The sequence below is a fragment of the Tachypleus tridentatus genome, chromosome 1, assembly GCF_004210375.1.
Source record: "Tachypleus tridentatus isolate NWPU-2018 chromosome 1, ASM421037v1, whole genome shotgun sequence".
Classification (NCBI taxonomy): Eukaryota; Metazoa; Arthropoda; class Merostomata; order Xiphosura; family Limulidae; genus Tachypleus; species Tachypleus tridentatus.
Genome location: NC_134825.1, coordinates 66,841,686 through 66,858,161, shown reverse-complemented (window position 1 = coordinate 66,858,161; position 16,476 = coordinate 66,841,686). Strand labels below are relative to the sequence as shown.

The window sequence follows — 16,476 nt, the reverse complement described above, 5'->3', positions numbered from 1 at the left end:
CATGCCGGGCCTGTATTTATCATTTGAACATTTTGTTGTTATTATATTTTTTTGTTATAAATTAGTTTGTGACGTTTAATAGTAGGCTTTTCATTTCCTTTTGTTGACCACTATGTTATATCGCAATCGTGACGAATTTCAGTATTTTTTTAAGTAAAGAAAAATAAATTATTATCATTATGATAACAAGAGCTTACCAATTACGAATGAAAACAAACAAATTTTCAACGCTAATAAAACATAATTTTGGTTATGAATGTTATGTTTATAGAAATATGATTACTACAAAATATGTTTATCCATTTTAATACACAACGATAATCGTACTATTACATATCAATAGTGGTAACATATGGTACAAACATATATTTAAATATATTTATCACAAACATTATTTTTATCTTGTATTTTATTTTTAGAAATTATCATTTTATTGTTGGGTAATTTCTATATTCTGACATTTTCGGGCAACCTTAAAATTTGAAAGACAACAGACAAACTTTCTCTCAATTCACTCAATAACATATAAAAAGTAAACTACCCAAATACTTTATTTCACTTTCATACCAAAATATAGAATAAATATTAAAGTAATTCTTTTTAAATAATTCTCTCAGTAGGCAAGAAGTGAGCTAGTATTGAAATAAAACAATTTTAAAATCGTATGAAGGCTTTACTACAAAAAATAAAGTCCCTCAGTGAATCAGCGGTAAATTTATGGATTCAACAACGCTTGAAATCCAGGATTCGTTCCCCGTAATAGACATAGCATATATAGCCTGTTGATAAATTTTGCAGTAAAACAAGTAAGGAAACGAAACGAAAATGCCATAAAATATATTTAAATTCATCGTTTAGGGTCTAACAATAAGCGTAATATCATTTCATAAATTGATCGTTCATGGCCTAACAATAAGTGTAATATCATTTCTTAAATTCATCGTTTAGGGCCTAACAATAAGTGTAATATAATTTCTTAAATTAATCGTTTAGGGCCTAACAATAAGTGTAATATCATTTCTTAAATTCATCGTTTAGGGCCTAACAATAAGCGTAGCATAATTTCTTAAATTAATCGTTTAGGGCCTAACAATAAGTGTAATATAATTTCTTAAATTCATCGTTTAGGGCCTAACAATAAGTGTAATATAATTTCTTAAATTCGACTGGATGTTTTGCAAAATAAATAAATAAATCACAAATATTTTGATTTATATTCATCTTCTGTCTATATATATAAGAAACTAAGGAATTTTAAAATAAATTAATTTTCTACAACAGCACTTTTATCTAAGAACATAAGACTTTCTTTAATTTTCGATGCGAACGGTATACAAAACTATTTTACCTCCTACAAAGTATTCCTCTCGTCCCTTGCCAATACTCAAGTACATTGTTTTATCAAATCCAATACCAAAAGAACGATTCTAAGATTTAAGAAACAGAAATGAAGTTAAAAGCTAGTAGTAAAAGCGCAAAGTTGATTTGATACTATTTTGCTTATTCAATTAACGCCATTATCATGTTTTTAACACCGCTAAACAACAGCAATAAATAATGGATAAGTGGAAATTTACTACGCATGTGAAATTAACAGAAATATATTACTGTATGCATACAAAGACAGTTACAGTTTTAACATTTCACCTTATGTCTGCAATAGTGTCTTTGCCTCCCTACCCAGTGGCTCATTGATAAGCTTGTGAGTTTAAACACTACAAATCGGGCTTCGATACTGTTGTGGACACAGCGATGATATCCTCTTGTGTAGCTTTGCTCTTAAAAATACACAGGCTGTTTTCTTCAGGTAAGAGCACTGCTTGCATAAGATTTGAGTTTATTCAAAACATTCAGCTTAAAGTTTCGTCTTGAAGATATTATCATATATTTGCAAAAGAAAATACATATCTTCAAGGAAGATCAAATTAAGAGAATAATATATTACATATGAATGTTCTTTCTATTATGAATGCAGATAAGGTTGACTATGGTGCAGAGTAGTGAACACATCTATACAACTGTAACGGAAGCCATGCCTCTACTTTTATTCTCTTATAATTCCAGGTTGTAATAGTTTTAGCCACCAGTGCAACATGCATTTAATTTTCAACAAACTTTTAAACATATAAGTCATTATTAATCTGCAATGTCCAAAAGCTTTAACACACTGAAGCGTCTGAAGCAACATTTAACAAATCGATTTGTAATCAAATTTTGGTGCTCGGATAAATGTAATAATAAAAAATTGGATAATATAACAAATTTAACTGGTTCTTGTTTTTGCCGTGTTTGTCTAACAGTTAGAGGTAGTATAAAGTAAATATTTTGACAAGCAACTACTGACTCCCATTCACTAAAGTTTATCAACTGTACTTAGATGCTATTTTAACATGATTTCGAGAAAAAAAAAGACAGCATGGGAGCTCGCGTGCAATTTATAACAACACAAATAGAGACATAGCGTGGAGAAATGTTATTCATTCTTAACTTATATTCATTTATTTAATATATAAATGTTGTTTGGTCAACTAACGTACTCTGAATAAAACTGGATAATTTACGTACTGCTTTTATTTTGATCAAAACTCGCACATTAATCTGGAAGAATGATATATTTATAATTCTCTGTTGAAATCTATAAAATCATCGATATTTCAAAATAACAGACATAGTATTACAGTACAACGAAATATAGTTTCAAAACACGTTATGTGATCCTGCACAAAAGCTTATTATTATTTAATTGTTATTTGTGTACAGTAAATGTTTAACAATTAAAATAACTTTTTTAATTTTACTTTATAACTATCAACGCAACACACAGAACTTATACAATCTCGATAACAGTTTATAGTTAATCAAACACGTCCCAGCGAAATGTTATCGTATGACCGACATAAGTAGACTCCGTGCTATTGTTCATTTTAGACCCGTTTTGGAGGCCCTTAGTGACACCTTGTGGAAGTTTTAAACATTCATTAGATGAAAGTATTGTTTCTGTTTCTGGGAAACAAGTGCCAGATGACGTTGTTGTCACGTTTGTTGATTGTGAAGCTTTCTCTCTTCGGTGGTCTGGTATCATTATTTCAAAGCTAGACGGAATAGGTAAAGATTCCAGGTTACTGTTTTGGATACCGTACAAAAAGTACATCAGAAGACCTGAAAACAAAACAAAATACAATACAATGAATATTAAACCGATAAATTGATAAAAGTATATAATTAGGTACTAATCATATTTTGTTTTAGTTAAAAAACAGGGCTTGGCATGGCCTAGCGCGTTAAGGCGTGCGCTTCGTAATCCGAGGGTCGCGGGTTCGAATCCCGGTCGCAACAAACATGCTCGCCCTCCCAGCCGTGGGGGTGTTATAATGTGACGGTCAATCCCACTTTTCGTTGGTAAAAGAGTAGCCTAAGAGTTGGCGGTGGGTGGTGATGACTAGCTGCCTTCCCTCTAGTCTTACACTGCTAAATTAGGGACGGCTAGCACAGATAGCCCTGGAGTAGCTTTATGCAAAAAACAAACAATTCATTTAAAAACACCTGTTTATGTTTTCTTTGCCATTAAAATGTAGTCTATTCTTTGCTAATATAAATAATCTATTTCTTTCATTTCACGATAAAAATCTTCAAAGGAAAGAAAAATCTGAAATGTTAATTTTCAATTATTTTTATTTTATCTTATTAAATAAGTTATTTGCTTTGATTCAAGAAGTTTCAAACTGTGTTTGTTTGGTTTGAATTTCACGCAAAGCTACACGAGGGCTAGCGCAGATAGCCGTCCCTAATTTTGCAGTGTAAGATCAGAGAGAAGGCACCTTGTCATCACCACCCACCGCTAACTCTTGGGTTACTCTTTTACCCACGAATAGTGGGATTGACTGTAACATTATAATGCCCCCACGACTGAAAGGGTAAGGATGTTTGGTGTGACCGGGATCCGAACCCGCGACCCTCAGATTATGAGTCGAGTGCCTTAACCAGCTGGCCACGCCGGGCATCAAACTGTGTTTCGAGAGTTGTTGGATTTTTACGTTTGTAATGCAACAGAAAAATATTCAAAACTTATAAAAAAATTAAATCACTCCGATAATTAAGTTTAATTAAGTGTGTGTGTGTTTTTTCTTATAGCAAAGCCATATCAGGCAATCTGTTGAGGCCACCGAGGGGAATCGAACCTCTGAGTAAGTTTAATCAAAATCAAGTTAACTTACGTTTCTAGAGACATTTAGAAGCTAACTGACGTTTTACAGCAAAGGAACTTAAACATGTCAAGAATGTATTGTAAACTAGTGGAATATTTGAGCTCAGTAACAATTTGCTTATGTCAAGCATTGGGAAAATAAGTTCGCGAAATAGGTTCCCAGATGCGTTATAACACTGTATCAATAAACAAATGTGTAAGGAAGAACAACATGTCTCATCTTCTGTGCGTCTAGGAAAAAAAATCTCAAATCCAGAGGAGATTCCTTATAACATTAAACACAAGTCTTATGAAACAATCTTCACGATAGTTAACGATTTTTTAGCAGTGGGGGTGCCAAGGAGGGCTTGGGGTGGCTTGAGCCTCCTCCAAATGAGCCAAGCCCCCCTCAACCCCCGAATATTGTTACCTACATATATTCATAAAATATGGAATACACGATCGTCGTTGTTGCTTAACAATTAATGTCAAAGAGACATAGATTTCAACGTCTTCATTAAGAGGAAGTATGTGTCATAAGTCCCATAGCAACGTACTGAATGTACTGAAACTCATGCACTGTATTGCCGCTCTCTGTGTTAATGCCATTCTATCTTGTGCTTTGACATAGATTAGAAAACCACGTTGATTTCAAGTTACAACAGATCAGCAGAGATTTTACTTGATAAACCAAAGGTTTCACAGGTATTTATCCATTAATTTCATTTATCTTTTATTGAAAAGTAAAACATAGCATGCATATATAAGTGTATAGGTCAAAACTATGAAGCATTTAGCCGGTGTTGTGTCCTCTGTGAGATCATTTTGCATTGTGTATCAGCCATCCAAACTGCCAATCGCCAGAAGAGGCACATTATTTTGAAGTAATATTGACTATAAACACAACATAATGAAAGATAGTTAACCTGATGGTGACCTTACTTTTCCTCAGAGTGTATTAACTTCACATGGGATAATTCGTTTCTGCTATGTAAACTATGTCTTTATGTTATATTTCTTTGATTTGTAGCTTTACTGTTAATGGTGTATTAAATATTCAATCTAAGCTAATCTTGATTTTCTTTATTATCATGTATTACCTTGGGTGGAATTTAGGTGAGCTTCCTCTTTTACATATACGCATATTTTCATAAACAGATTATTTCTAATTTGTAATAATGAATTATTAATCAGAGTATGAGTTTCCAATGAAAACTGCATTGAAAACGCAGTTCAAAATAGCACACCTTTCTGAAATGTACCTTGGTATTTACATTATTATAATTTACCATCCATACTTCATATTGATGGCATTTTGGGAAGCCCCTCCACAGTTTACTTCAGCCCCAACGAAAATATCCTGACGCCGCCACTGTTTTTTAGTAACACTAAAAAGGATTCTATAATTAACAGTTAAAGCTACATATAGTCTTTCATTCTTACCTAACACCATCCAGATTACAAATCTGACTAGTGTCAGAATGGACAACTTGAGGATCAGGTAGATGTTGATAATGACTGCAATTGCTGGCACAAAAGGTACACCAGGTGCTTTGAATTTCAAGTCACATCTAAAGTGCAAACGTTAAAATTTCTCAGTTTATTCTCATTTCGAAACAGACCGACAGTCTTAACAACCAGACACAACAGAACGTGACTCGAAAAGGACATTGATAAAATCTGAAATCTTATTGGTTGAATAATATTATTGTTTGACAGCCAGAGTCTTTTTCTGTAAGTGATAAAAATAACAACAAACCTTGAACCTGACAGAAATTTCTCTAAAATATACAAATTTAAAAATCAAAGCAAAAAGCAATAATAATATAAATTACTAGCAAGTTTTTGTACAACTTTTCCAGATCAGCAAATATCCATTGTTTTAGGAAGAAGGAAAGTTCTTATCTTACAATCGGTGGTTAACTTTTTGTAAGGGCCCTAGGTACTCAAATCTACTGTAATGATTTAATAACAATAATAATATTTTCTTTACAGTTTACTGGTCCTAATGATCTTATTGTAACTATCATACCTCCACCCTTTTTGAGAAATTGTTTGGCTATAAATAATCCACGTTACAGATAGGATAGCACTGTACTACCCTAAAATAATAAATATTTAATATAACAGTTGCACAGTAGCTATCAGGGAGGGGACAAGACCTGCTATTCAGGGCTCCCGTTGTTATTAATCCAGCTCATCTCACTGTGGGTTGTAAACAAATAGGAACTGCTACGTGCCACATGGTTTGTTTGTTTTTGAATTTCGCGCAAAGCTACACGAGAGCTATCTATGTTAGCCGTCCCTACTTTAGCAGTGTAAGACCAGAGGGAAAGCAGCTAGTCATCACAACCCATTAACTCTCTGGCTACTCTTTTACCAACAGATAGTGGGAATGACAGAAACATTATTATGCCCTCATGGCTGAAAGGGCGACCATATTTAATGCGACGGGGATTTGAACCCGTGATTCTCAGATTACCAGTCGAGCGCCTTAACCACCTGGCCATTTCGAGCCAGTGCCATATGGAAAAAATGTTGTGTGCCAGACGAAATGAATTAATTTCAGTTTCTTCTTTTGTATTGTTTAACCAACAGTTAATTCTGTTCTTACTGAAAGATACATTGGGCTGTCTGTTGTATCCATCGTAATTTTAGTGTTGTTTGGGAGGAGAGTTGACGAAAAGAAGGAAAATATCTAAAGCTGATAAAATTTTCAACTCAGAATTATTCTCCACACACCTTTCAATGTTTCTTTCTGAAGAAAGAAGACTCTATAATCCGTAGCGTGACTAGAAAAGATAACTTCCCCCCCTGCACACAAGGTAATTGGGCCCACTAGATTTATTCCCCTGTAATTGCAGTTATGATTCGGATCCCCCATCAGTTGCGGGGGCATACTTATGCCACTGCCCCTAATATACAGGATTTTGGCAAACTGGTAACAACTGACATAAAATCATGCGTACGCGTAAAAACAGATTCTTACGTAATCAGAATAGTATAAAGTCACATGCTATTGAAATAGCGACATTATAAATAAATTGTTGACGGACTCCAAAACGCGTTCGGAGAAAAATGTTCTAGATTAAGAGAAGTCCACTTTCTGAAAAAGCTTGGATTTTGAAGTTTATTTTCTGACAAAAAGCAGTTGGTTTATCAGTCTTTGCCCAGGCAGTGTAAGTTATTGTCACAGATCCACTATTCTAAAGATTATACGCATCTTAGCAAAAAAAAAAAAAGGAGAAGGATAACGTGTGTGAATTACAATAAAATATTTTAAAGTGTTCTCGGGAGAGAACAATAACTTAAGTATCTGAGAGAAATTTACACATGTAACTGATCCAATATTTAATGCGATCATGTAAATACTAATTACACTTTTAAACATTCTAATTGTCACACTCAGAGAAGAGCTTATATAACTTACGCTAACGACAGAGGTGTATTCTTTATGTATTAACTGTGGTGGTTGTAGAAGAGACGAACTACATACCTATTTTGGGGTTGAAGAGTGATGGTTATGAGACAACTGGTGATTCCTAGAAGGCATGCCACGAAAAAGAAAACGGCAACAGGACTTCCAGATTCTAGAGGTGCCATGGCGTAGACTACGATCAGGTCCAAAGTAACAATGAATAGGTACAAAAGCCCAACAATTTTCATTACAAACATCCCCGAATCTGAAGATGCAGGCTTTCGAACGGTCCAGTCATATGGGAAAAGACGGGTCATAAATTTGTCGTGTTTTTCTATAATCCACCTTTTCAGTTTTGATTTGAGAGCACCTGGCTCGCTTGTGAGGATATCTGAGCTACCGTAATGAGAGATAGGGTTAGAACTGTTGTTATCTACAAGATGATCTCTATCACCCTGTACTCTGTTGTAGAGAGCGGAAGAAGTTGGATCGGGAAGGTTACCCAAAGAATCTTCACTGTCAGATGATTCGACACGATTAGTTCGTTTGGCGTGAACTGTTTTTTGGTATCCATTAAATGGACTAGGAAAATCCCTAGATGGTGTTGGACACGCAGAACGTATAGACTGAGGAAGTAGCTCGACCAAGGTCGTGGTTTGTGGCTGATAACGAAGAATGAGGACGCAACTAGACACCAGTGTATAAGCCATTAGTGTACCTGCAGAAAATATTTGTTAGAAAGTTCACCATCAGTTGTTTTGTCTGCTTTTAGCAATTCGTACAGTGCTACAAAAAAGCTATTGGTGTATTGGCGTAATTTGAACTATTGGATTGTATCGATGGCAAGTAGCACCAGCGGCCACTAAGTGCAGATTGGATTTTTATGGTAGCGAGTCGTGAACCATGAAACACTCAACTTCTACCAGTTATATATATATATAAATGTTTCTGTCTTAATCATTGTTATCCTAAGTACGAATATAACAAATAATTTTACAATATTTCCAATTAAAATAAATATCCAACAATTAAGATTTGGGTTTAAGTGTGTTATATTGATGGATCACGTGTTCTGTGAAATGAAAGTTAGTGTGGAATATAATAAAAAAAACTATGTCAAATTCAAAAGTGTTATGCTTTTTATATATTTGCCTAAGTTAAATTAATTATTAGTTTTCCTTTAAAAACTCGTGAATTCTCCTTAAACAAAAACAAATTTATTTCTTTTCTCTTTTTATAAGTGTTATCAAGTAAAACTTAAAATTCCTGACATAAAATGACGTCAGTTGTTCAAACTGCTGTTTTAGTCAGCACGTCAGAAATAAACACAGGTATTTTGTTAATGTACTGGTTCGATGTTCGTTCACTCTCACACAACAGTATACTGTTATATACACAGAGATGTCCAATATATTTTTTCTTAATCCTTCACAGATGGTTCGACTTTAGAAAATGTGTTTAGCTATTAGAATATTTTCGTGTTTTTTTTTTTTAATTTCACACAAAGCTACACGAGGGCTATCTGCACTAGCTGTCTAATTTAGCAGCGTAAGACTAGAGGAAAGGCAGCTAGTCATCACCACCCACCGCCAATGAATAGTGGGATTGACCGCCACATTAATACGACCCCACGGCGGAAAGGGCGAGCATGTTTGGTGCGACGGGGATTCCAACCCACGACCCTCAGATTTCGAGTCGAACGCTGTAGCCATTTTTAGTTTGAAATTAGTAGACTAAAGAAAAAGCAAACAGTCAACAGCACAACGACTTGTTTATAATTTGGTAAAAATAAAAAATACAAAGTGTATTTTTTGTTTTGTCTAACGTATCTAGAAGAAGTTTATCTAGCGAATGAAAGATGACTTTAACCCCTCACTAAAATGTTTCAGTTTTCCCACTTGAAGCTGTTATGATGTTTATTTTGTATTAACTGTGTAGTTTCATCTAGATAGCCACAAGGAGAATACATTTTCACCTCGCCCGGTCGCTCAGAAAGTGGGCATAGCATAGATAGCCCATCAATAAATCAACAGACTGCAACCCTCACCTACACTGTTTATGTCTTTGGTAGTGACGAACCTAGAATATACATAAAAAATTCCTCATCCTCAAAAAGTAGATCATGGTGTCAAGGTTCTCTTTCTGTATCAGTTTGTTCCCGAGTTTTAACCTATTTTAAAATCTCAGCTCGCTCTTATTAAAATGAAAGTTCCTGACATTGAGTGTGGCCTCGAGTTAATCATTTCGTTGGGAGCCAATCAACTGTTATACTAAATTTGATTAAAATCAAATAACAAATTTTCAAGTTATGTGGTTGACCTCCAGTGCGACCTTTACCCCCAACGTACATTCAATCAAAGCAAATCAGTTAGGGATATTAAATGTAATCAATTATAAGAACCTTTTCGAGTTTACTGTTCACACACATACAGGAGTAAAAACTATACCTCCTACAGTTGTAACAAAAGTAAGGATGTAAATAAAGTAAGCATTTCTTGCATAATTTAAAAGTGTTGTATTACCAAGTTGCACAGTGGTCTACCTGTCGTTGTTTGAAGTTAACCACACAGCTACATCTGTTTTCCAGCGTTGTAGGCCCGCAAACATGTAGCTGTGCCACTAGGGGCGGGCTATCTACAACGTGTATCTGCCGCTAGGCATGAACTTCGAATTTTAACTTTGTAGGCCTCACAAGGAGGATAATTTGAAGTTTTTATTATGGTAATATTATACACTATTATAATTATTTTTCTAAGAAAGACAAGAGGTAAAGAAATCTTATAGGCGATAGGGTATAAAATAATTAAAGTACATAGAAATATTGTCAAAACTATATGTTAAATTTTGTCTGGTTGTTGTTGTTTGTAATTAAGCACAAAGCTACATAATGGGTTATCTGTATCGAAACACAGATTACAGCGTTGGAAATGCGCTGACTTAGCGTTGGACCACTGAGGGGTTTCGGGTCAGAATTTGATAGAGACAATCTGAATATCCTAGGAGGTAATATAGACGTAAAGATTAACGGCCTGTTAAAATTACTATTTTTAGTATACTTTTTATGATTTGCAATTGTTCGAATTTTTTTTATTTTTTTCGGAAAACTGCTCCTTTTTTTTATACCTTTGTCTCTCAGGGGGTCGTCGAGACGCGTGAGGGTCCACAATCGTGGTGAGTCAAACACAGATAGCCAATTGTGTAATTTCATGCTTAAGAGTAAACAAATAAATAAACCATCTGTGTTAAACGTTTCACCCAAGCCAAGTCTATATGTATCTATATAGTTTTACAAAGCAGATTTTTGTTTTTAAAAGGTACCTCTTATGTTCAGGACGCGTGTGGGTTTAATTATTTATTTATTTTTAATCTATTGTCATTATTTTTAAGGCAAATGTAGTGTAAATCTCATAAAGGTTTTTAGTTCTCTATTCCTATTGAATGATTTTCTAGAGAGTAACATGGGAAGTTGAAGTTAAGAAACCTGTAAAAATAAAAGTAACAAAGCAATTTGAGTTCAAATCTCATCGTTTCTTTGACATACGACAGAATAAAATTATTATTTTCATGCACTACGTTTTTAGGCCAACCAAGTACTAGACACTATACTGTTGTAATCTGCTAATTCCACAACATTCGATTTTACACTAAAAGATGAAAAACACGTCATATAAAGATTGAATTACTTCCTTGAGGATTTACCACTAAAATGCCACGCATGATACGTTAAGATTACATTGTGCTTACTAATGCAGTGCCATGTTTTCGTGGTGCATTCATAAAAATAATTCCAGTGTTTTTTTTAAGGATTTACTTAGATGTGAGACGGGTGCCGTGCGCAGGAATTTCGATTTGACCACCATCGGGGCGGGACACGTTAATAACATGCATGTTTTATTAAGTACACACACCATATATATACACTATATCAGTACACTTTCACGTATCATATGCGTAGAAATAAAAAGCGTTACACTTCTAAAAATGACTGAGTGCGTGTTTATAGAGGTATGGGGGGCAAGCAAGATGCACGCTCCTGTTTGAGAGCGACAAGACAGTCGTAGTAATTGTCGGGATAACTTATCTGCATCGCCAGCGGTGAAGTTAGACGCTGAGTGTTGCAGTATGGAATTTAACTGTTTTATTTTTGCAGGACATTACACGAAATTGAGTTGGGTTAAATGTTACTCTTCTCAGATAATACACATTTGGTCGGCTCATAACCGTAAACACACATTTAATGATTACCTTTTTCAAAATGTGCAAAAAATTGTTTGTTTTGAATTTCGTGCAAAACTATTCGAGGGCTATCTGCGCTAGACGTCCTTAATTCTTGGGCTACTCTTTTACCAACGAATAGGGGGAGTAACCGTCACACTATAACGCCCCGATGGCTGAAAGGGGAAGGATGTTTAGTGCAACCGGGATTCGAACCCATGACTCTCGGATTACGAATCGAACGCCTTAACACACTTGGCCATGCCATGCTTGGGAGAAAATAACTTGTTTTCGTGAAAGGCTTAAGATAGTAAATTTTCCAGTTAAAGCGTCCACATGCAGAGGGTGGAGAAAGGAGGCTAATCTTATTCGTCCTTTCCTCAATTAACCTTTAAAGCTAATTGTTGACTAAGTATACTGCGTTATTTTGCTGCTATCGCATGAAAATGAATAGCGTTAATAAGTGTTTATTAATATTTCAAGAATATGAACTTATTCTAATCTCACAAAATAACTCTTGAAAATGAGCTTATCTTCACGTCACAAAATAATACGTGAATATGAATATACCCTCACCTCACAAACTAACATTTTATCATGTACCGTAATCCTACAAAACAACATCTGAATATGGATTTATCCTAACCTCACAGAACAACATCTGAATATGAATTTTCCCTAACCTCTTGAAATAACATCTGAATATGAATTTATCCTAACCTCACAGAACAACATCTGAATATGAATTTACCCTAACCTCACAAAATAATATCTGAACATGAATTTACCCTAACTTCACAAAAGAACATCAGAATATTAATTCATCCTAACTTTATAAAATAACACCTAAATGTGAACTTGGAAGTTGTAGAGAATATTACATTATGTGGTAAGCTCTCAGTGTTATAAATAACGTGTATATAAAGGTAGTAATTATTGCTGATCTTTAATACATAAGATAGCACGTAATCCATAAAGATGTTCGATGATTGTTTACTTTCTTATTTTCTTTACTTGTTATGCACAACAACAGTATTTATAGAAACATAACTTAGATTTTTTTATTGCCAATATGAATTATTATAACAAAGGATCTTATGTAGAATTAAAACCTACCAATAGACATCATTTCTACAAGGACCTCGAGGCTTACTACCAAAGCCACAACGGCTGTGAAAAGGCCTAATATACAAGTTGCAACTGCTGGGGTGCCAGTTAAGGACCAGACTCTAGCAAGAGATCTGAAAAAAAGTGAAAGGTACTGATTATCACAGTATTTTGTATAGAATAGACATATACGCTTTGTTCTCTATCTTATCTATAAAATTACAAAAGAAGATTGAATCCGCCAACTTTGAAATATACAACAGGTTTACTGTTGTACATTTATTTTATTGTCTACACTTGTTTCTGTATAGTTTTCTTTTGTGAATGTAACATATATTCTTGACTGTATTGCGCAAATCCCGCCTGTTCTTGAAATTTGTAGAATGCTTTTGAATAAAAAATCAACAACACTTTTTGACGAAAGTGTTGATTTTTGATCAAAATGTCTACAAATTCGCGTGATTCCTATAAAATGCAATTAGCCGAGAGACTGAAGAGATTGTTATTCCTGGATGGCTACAGTTAGTACGTTGTAGACCTCGGAAGCTATAATTGTGATTAACGCTTACTAATCGGAAAACTACAGAGTTGGACCAAGAAAGTTTATAGATTTCGAACATTACAAGCAGTTGAACTTTAGTGAATAACTTTGAAAGTTATTATTTCTACGAGGACATTAAATATCTCCCTTAGTGAAAAATGAAGTAGTAACCGGTGTGAGATCAACCAAACTAGCTAGCTAGTTTGTTTGTTTGTAAATTTCGTGCAAAGCTACACGAGGGCTATATGTACTAGCCAAACCTAATTTAGCAGTGTAAGACTAGAAGAAAGGCAGCTAGTCACCACCACCAACGACCGAGTCTTGGGCTACTCTTTTATCAACGAATAAAGCCGTCGCATTATAACGCACCACGGCTGAAAAGGCGAGCATGTTTGGTGTGACGGGGCTAGCTAGCTCAACAAGGTACATAGATACACTGCTGGCCAAAATCTTAAGGCCAATGAACGTAAAGAAAAACTATGCATTTTGCGTTGTTAGACTCAACCATTTGTTTGAGTAGAGCTTCGAAAAATGAAAATAAAAAAGGGGAAAAAATAAAAAACCTTTTTTTAGCATTTAATAGGGAAAATGTGAACATTATGAAATTAGCCTAAATACTGGCTGGTCAAAAGTTTAAGACCATACTGAAACGAAAAGTTAATCGGTAAACACGTAATGAAATATAGTCATCTGTGTTCAAGCATAAGCGTTGTCAACATCTCCCACTGACATTTCCTGTGCTACATTGGGTAAAAACATGGCAAAGGCTAAAACGTTGACAGAGTTTGAACGTGGCAGAATTGTTGAACTGTGAAAGCAAGGTCTCTCTCAACGTGCTATCGCTGGTGAGAATGGGTGTAATAAAACTGCTATTGCAAATTTCTTAAAAGACCCTGAGGGATGCGGAACGAGAATTTCAATTGGTCGGCTCAAGAAAATTTCGCCAACATTGAGTAGGAGGATTCGACGGGTTGTCCGGCAAGACACCAGCGGATCGTCGAACTAGATTAAGGCCCTTACGAACGCAGAATGCAGTTCAAGAACAATAAGACGGTATCTACGAGAGAAAGGCTTTAAAAACCGTAAACGTCTTCAAAGGCCACGCCTCCTTCCACATCACGAAATAGCTCGGTTAAACTTTGTTGAGAAGCACCAAACATGGAACGTAGAAAAGTGGTTTTGTTCTCTGATGTAAAAAAATTTAATATGGATGGTCCAGATGGCTTCCAATGTTACTGGCATGATAAGGATATCCCACCGGAAACATTTTCTACACGACACAGTGGAGGAGGTTCCATCATGATCTGGGATGCTTTCTCCTCCCATGAAACAATGGAGCTTCAGGTTATACAGGGGCATCAAACAGCAGCTGGCTACATTAGCATGTTGGAGAGGGTATCCTTATTGACTGAAGGCCCTCGCTTGTGTGGAAATGACTGGATCTTTCAGCAGGACAACACTGCAATCCACAATGCTCACAGGACAAAGGACTTTTTCATGGCGAATAACGTGATTCTTTTGGACCGTCCAGCGTGTTCGCCCAAACTGAACCCCATTGAAAATGTTTGGGGGTGGATGGCAAGAGAAGTTTATAGAAATGGACGTCAATTACAAACAGTGCATGATCTTCGTGATGCCATCTTCACCACTTGGAATAACATTCCAGCAAGCCTTCTGCAAACGCTTATATCGACCATGCCAAAGTGAATGTTTGAAGTTATTCGCAATGACGGTCGTGCAACTCATTACAGAGACCTCTTGTTGGACATTTCCTACCCTGTTTAGAACTTCTTTTTGGTATGGTTTTTAACTTTGACCAGCTGTTATTTAGGCTAATTTCATGGTGTTCACATTTTCCCTATTAAATAAGTTTTTTATTTTTATTTTTCCTTTTCTTATTTTCATCTTTCGAAGTTCAACTCAAATAAGTAGTTGAGTCTAACAATGCAAAATGCATATTTTTTTCTTTATGTTCATTGGCCTTAAGATTTTGGCCAGCCGTGTATCAACTCAGCTTTAATTTGCTCGCTGTAGACCTGGATCATCGATTAAATATTCAGCTTTAGAGCGGATATGAGACTCAGTATTCTTTGTAAATTTGTAAAACTCTTGTACATAAACCGGTATTTCTAATAACTATTGGTAATAACCGTTATCATAAGTTTATTGTTTTTATGCTTGTAAATTAATCCCCCCTCAGTGGCTCAGCGATATGTCTGCGGACTTACATCGCTTAAAACCGGGTTTCGATACCCGTGGTGGGCAGAGCACAGATAGCCCATGGTGCAGCTTTGTACTTAATTCAAAACAACAACAACTGTATATTAAAATATAACTATGTTAAAAAAGAAAATTCTGTGTATGAATCTCGTTGGCAGATATAAATTTGATAGATATTAACAGTTTATTAACGTTTAAATTCAAATTGATATTTCTGGCAATTTAAAATAGTAATATGTAACATACGTATTATAATAAATCAGAGACTTGTCTGATTATAATACGTGAAAATATAATAAACTTAATCAACACGAACCTATGATTTCATTTGGTATTATTTAAAATTTTGTTCTGTAAAAGTGCAAAAAATAAATTTAAAGCAGGCTAAATTATAAAGTAAAAAATTGTTTCTGGCATGAAATTTATCGATATTTTGTTTATCTTTCGCCCAACTTTCTTAGGCAAGATGAAAACTCCCGATTTAACCACGTATGGATAAAACTTCAAATAAATGCACTTTTCTTAATATTAAACGTAAGTAAATGTTAAATACAGGTTCTTGGTATTTTGCTGTCTGAGATAAGACATATTAATCTGTAGTATCTGAATTCATGTGAACAAAACTAGGATTTATTTGTTTGTTTGTTTTGAATTTCGCACAAAGCTACCCGAGGACTATCTGTGCTAGCCGTCCCTAATTTAGCAATGTAATACTAGAGGGAAGGCAGCTAGTCATCACTACCCACCGCCAACTCTTGGGCTACTTTTTAACCAACGAATAGTGGGATTGAC

At 35.0% G+C, this 16,476-nt stretch overlaps 1 protein-coding gene across 1 annotated transcript in view; it reads right to left on the bottom strand.

Annotated features, from left to right (window-relative positions):
- Nucleotides 1–390: 390 nt before the first annotated feature.
- The window catches only part of LOC143250960 (putative cationic amino acid transporter), a 65,936-nt gene continuing 49,850 nt past the window's right edge, over nucleotides 391–16,476 (bottom strand). The window contains exons 8-11 of the mRNA XM_076502202.1: nucleotides 12,933–13,057; nucleotides 7,680–8,319; nucleotides 5,627–5,754; nucleotides 391–3,159 (exon numbers count right to left, since the gene is read on the bottom strand). Of these exons, the coding sequence (XP_076358317.1) occupies nucleotides 2,855–3,159; nucleotides 5,627–5,754; nucleotides 7,680–8,319; nucleotides 12,933–13,057 (1,198 nt within the window). The 3' untranslated portion in view covers nucleotides 391–2,854. The remainder of the gene's footprint in view (nucleotides 3,160–5,626; nucleotides 5,755–7,679; nucleotides 8,320–12,932; nucleotides 13,058–16,476) is intronic.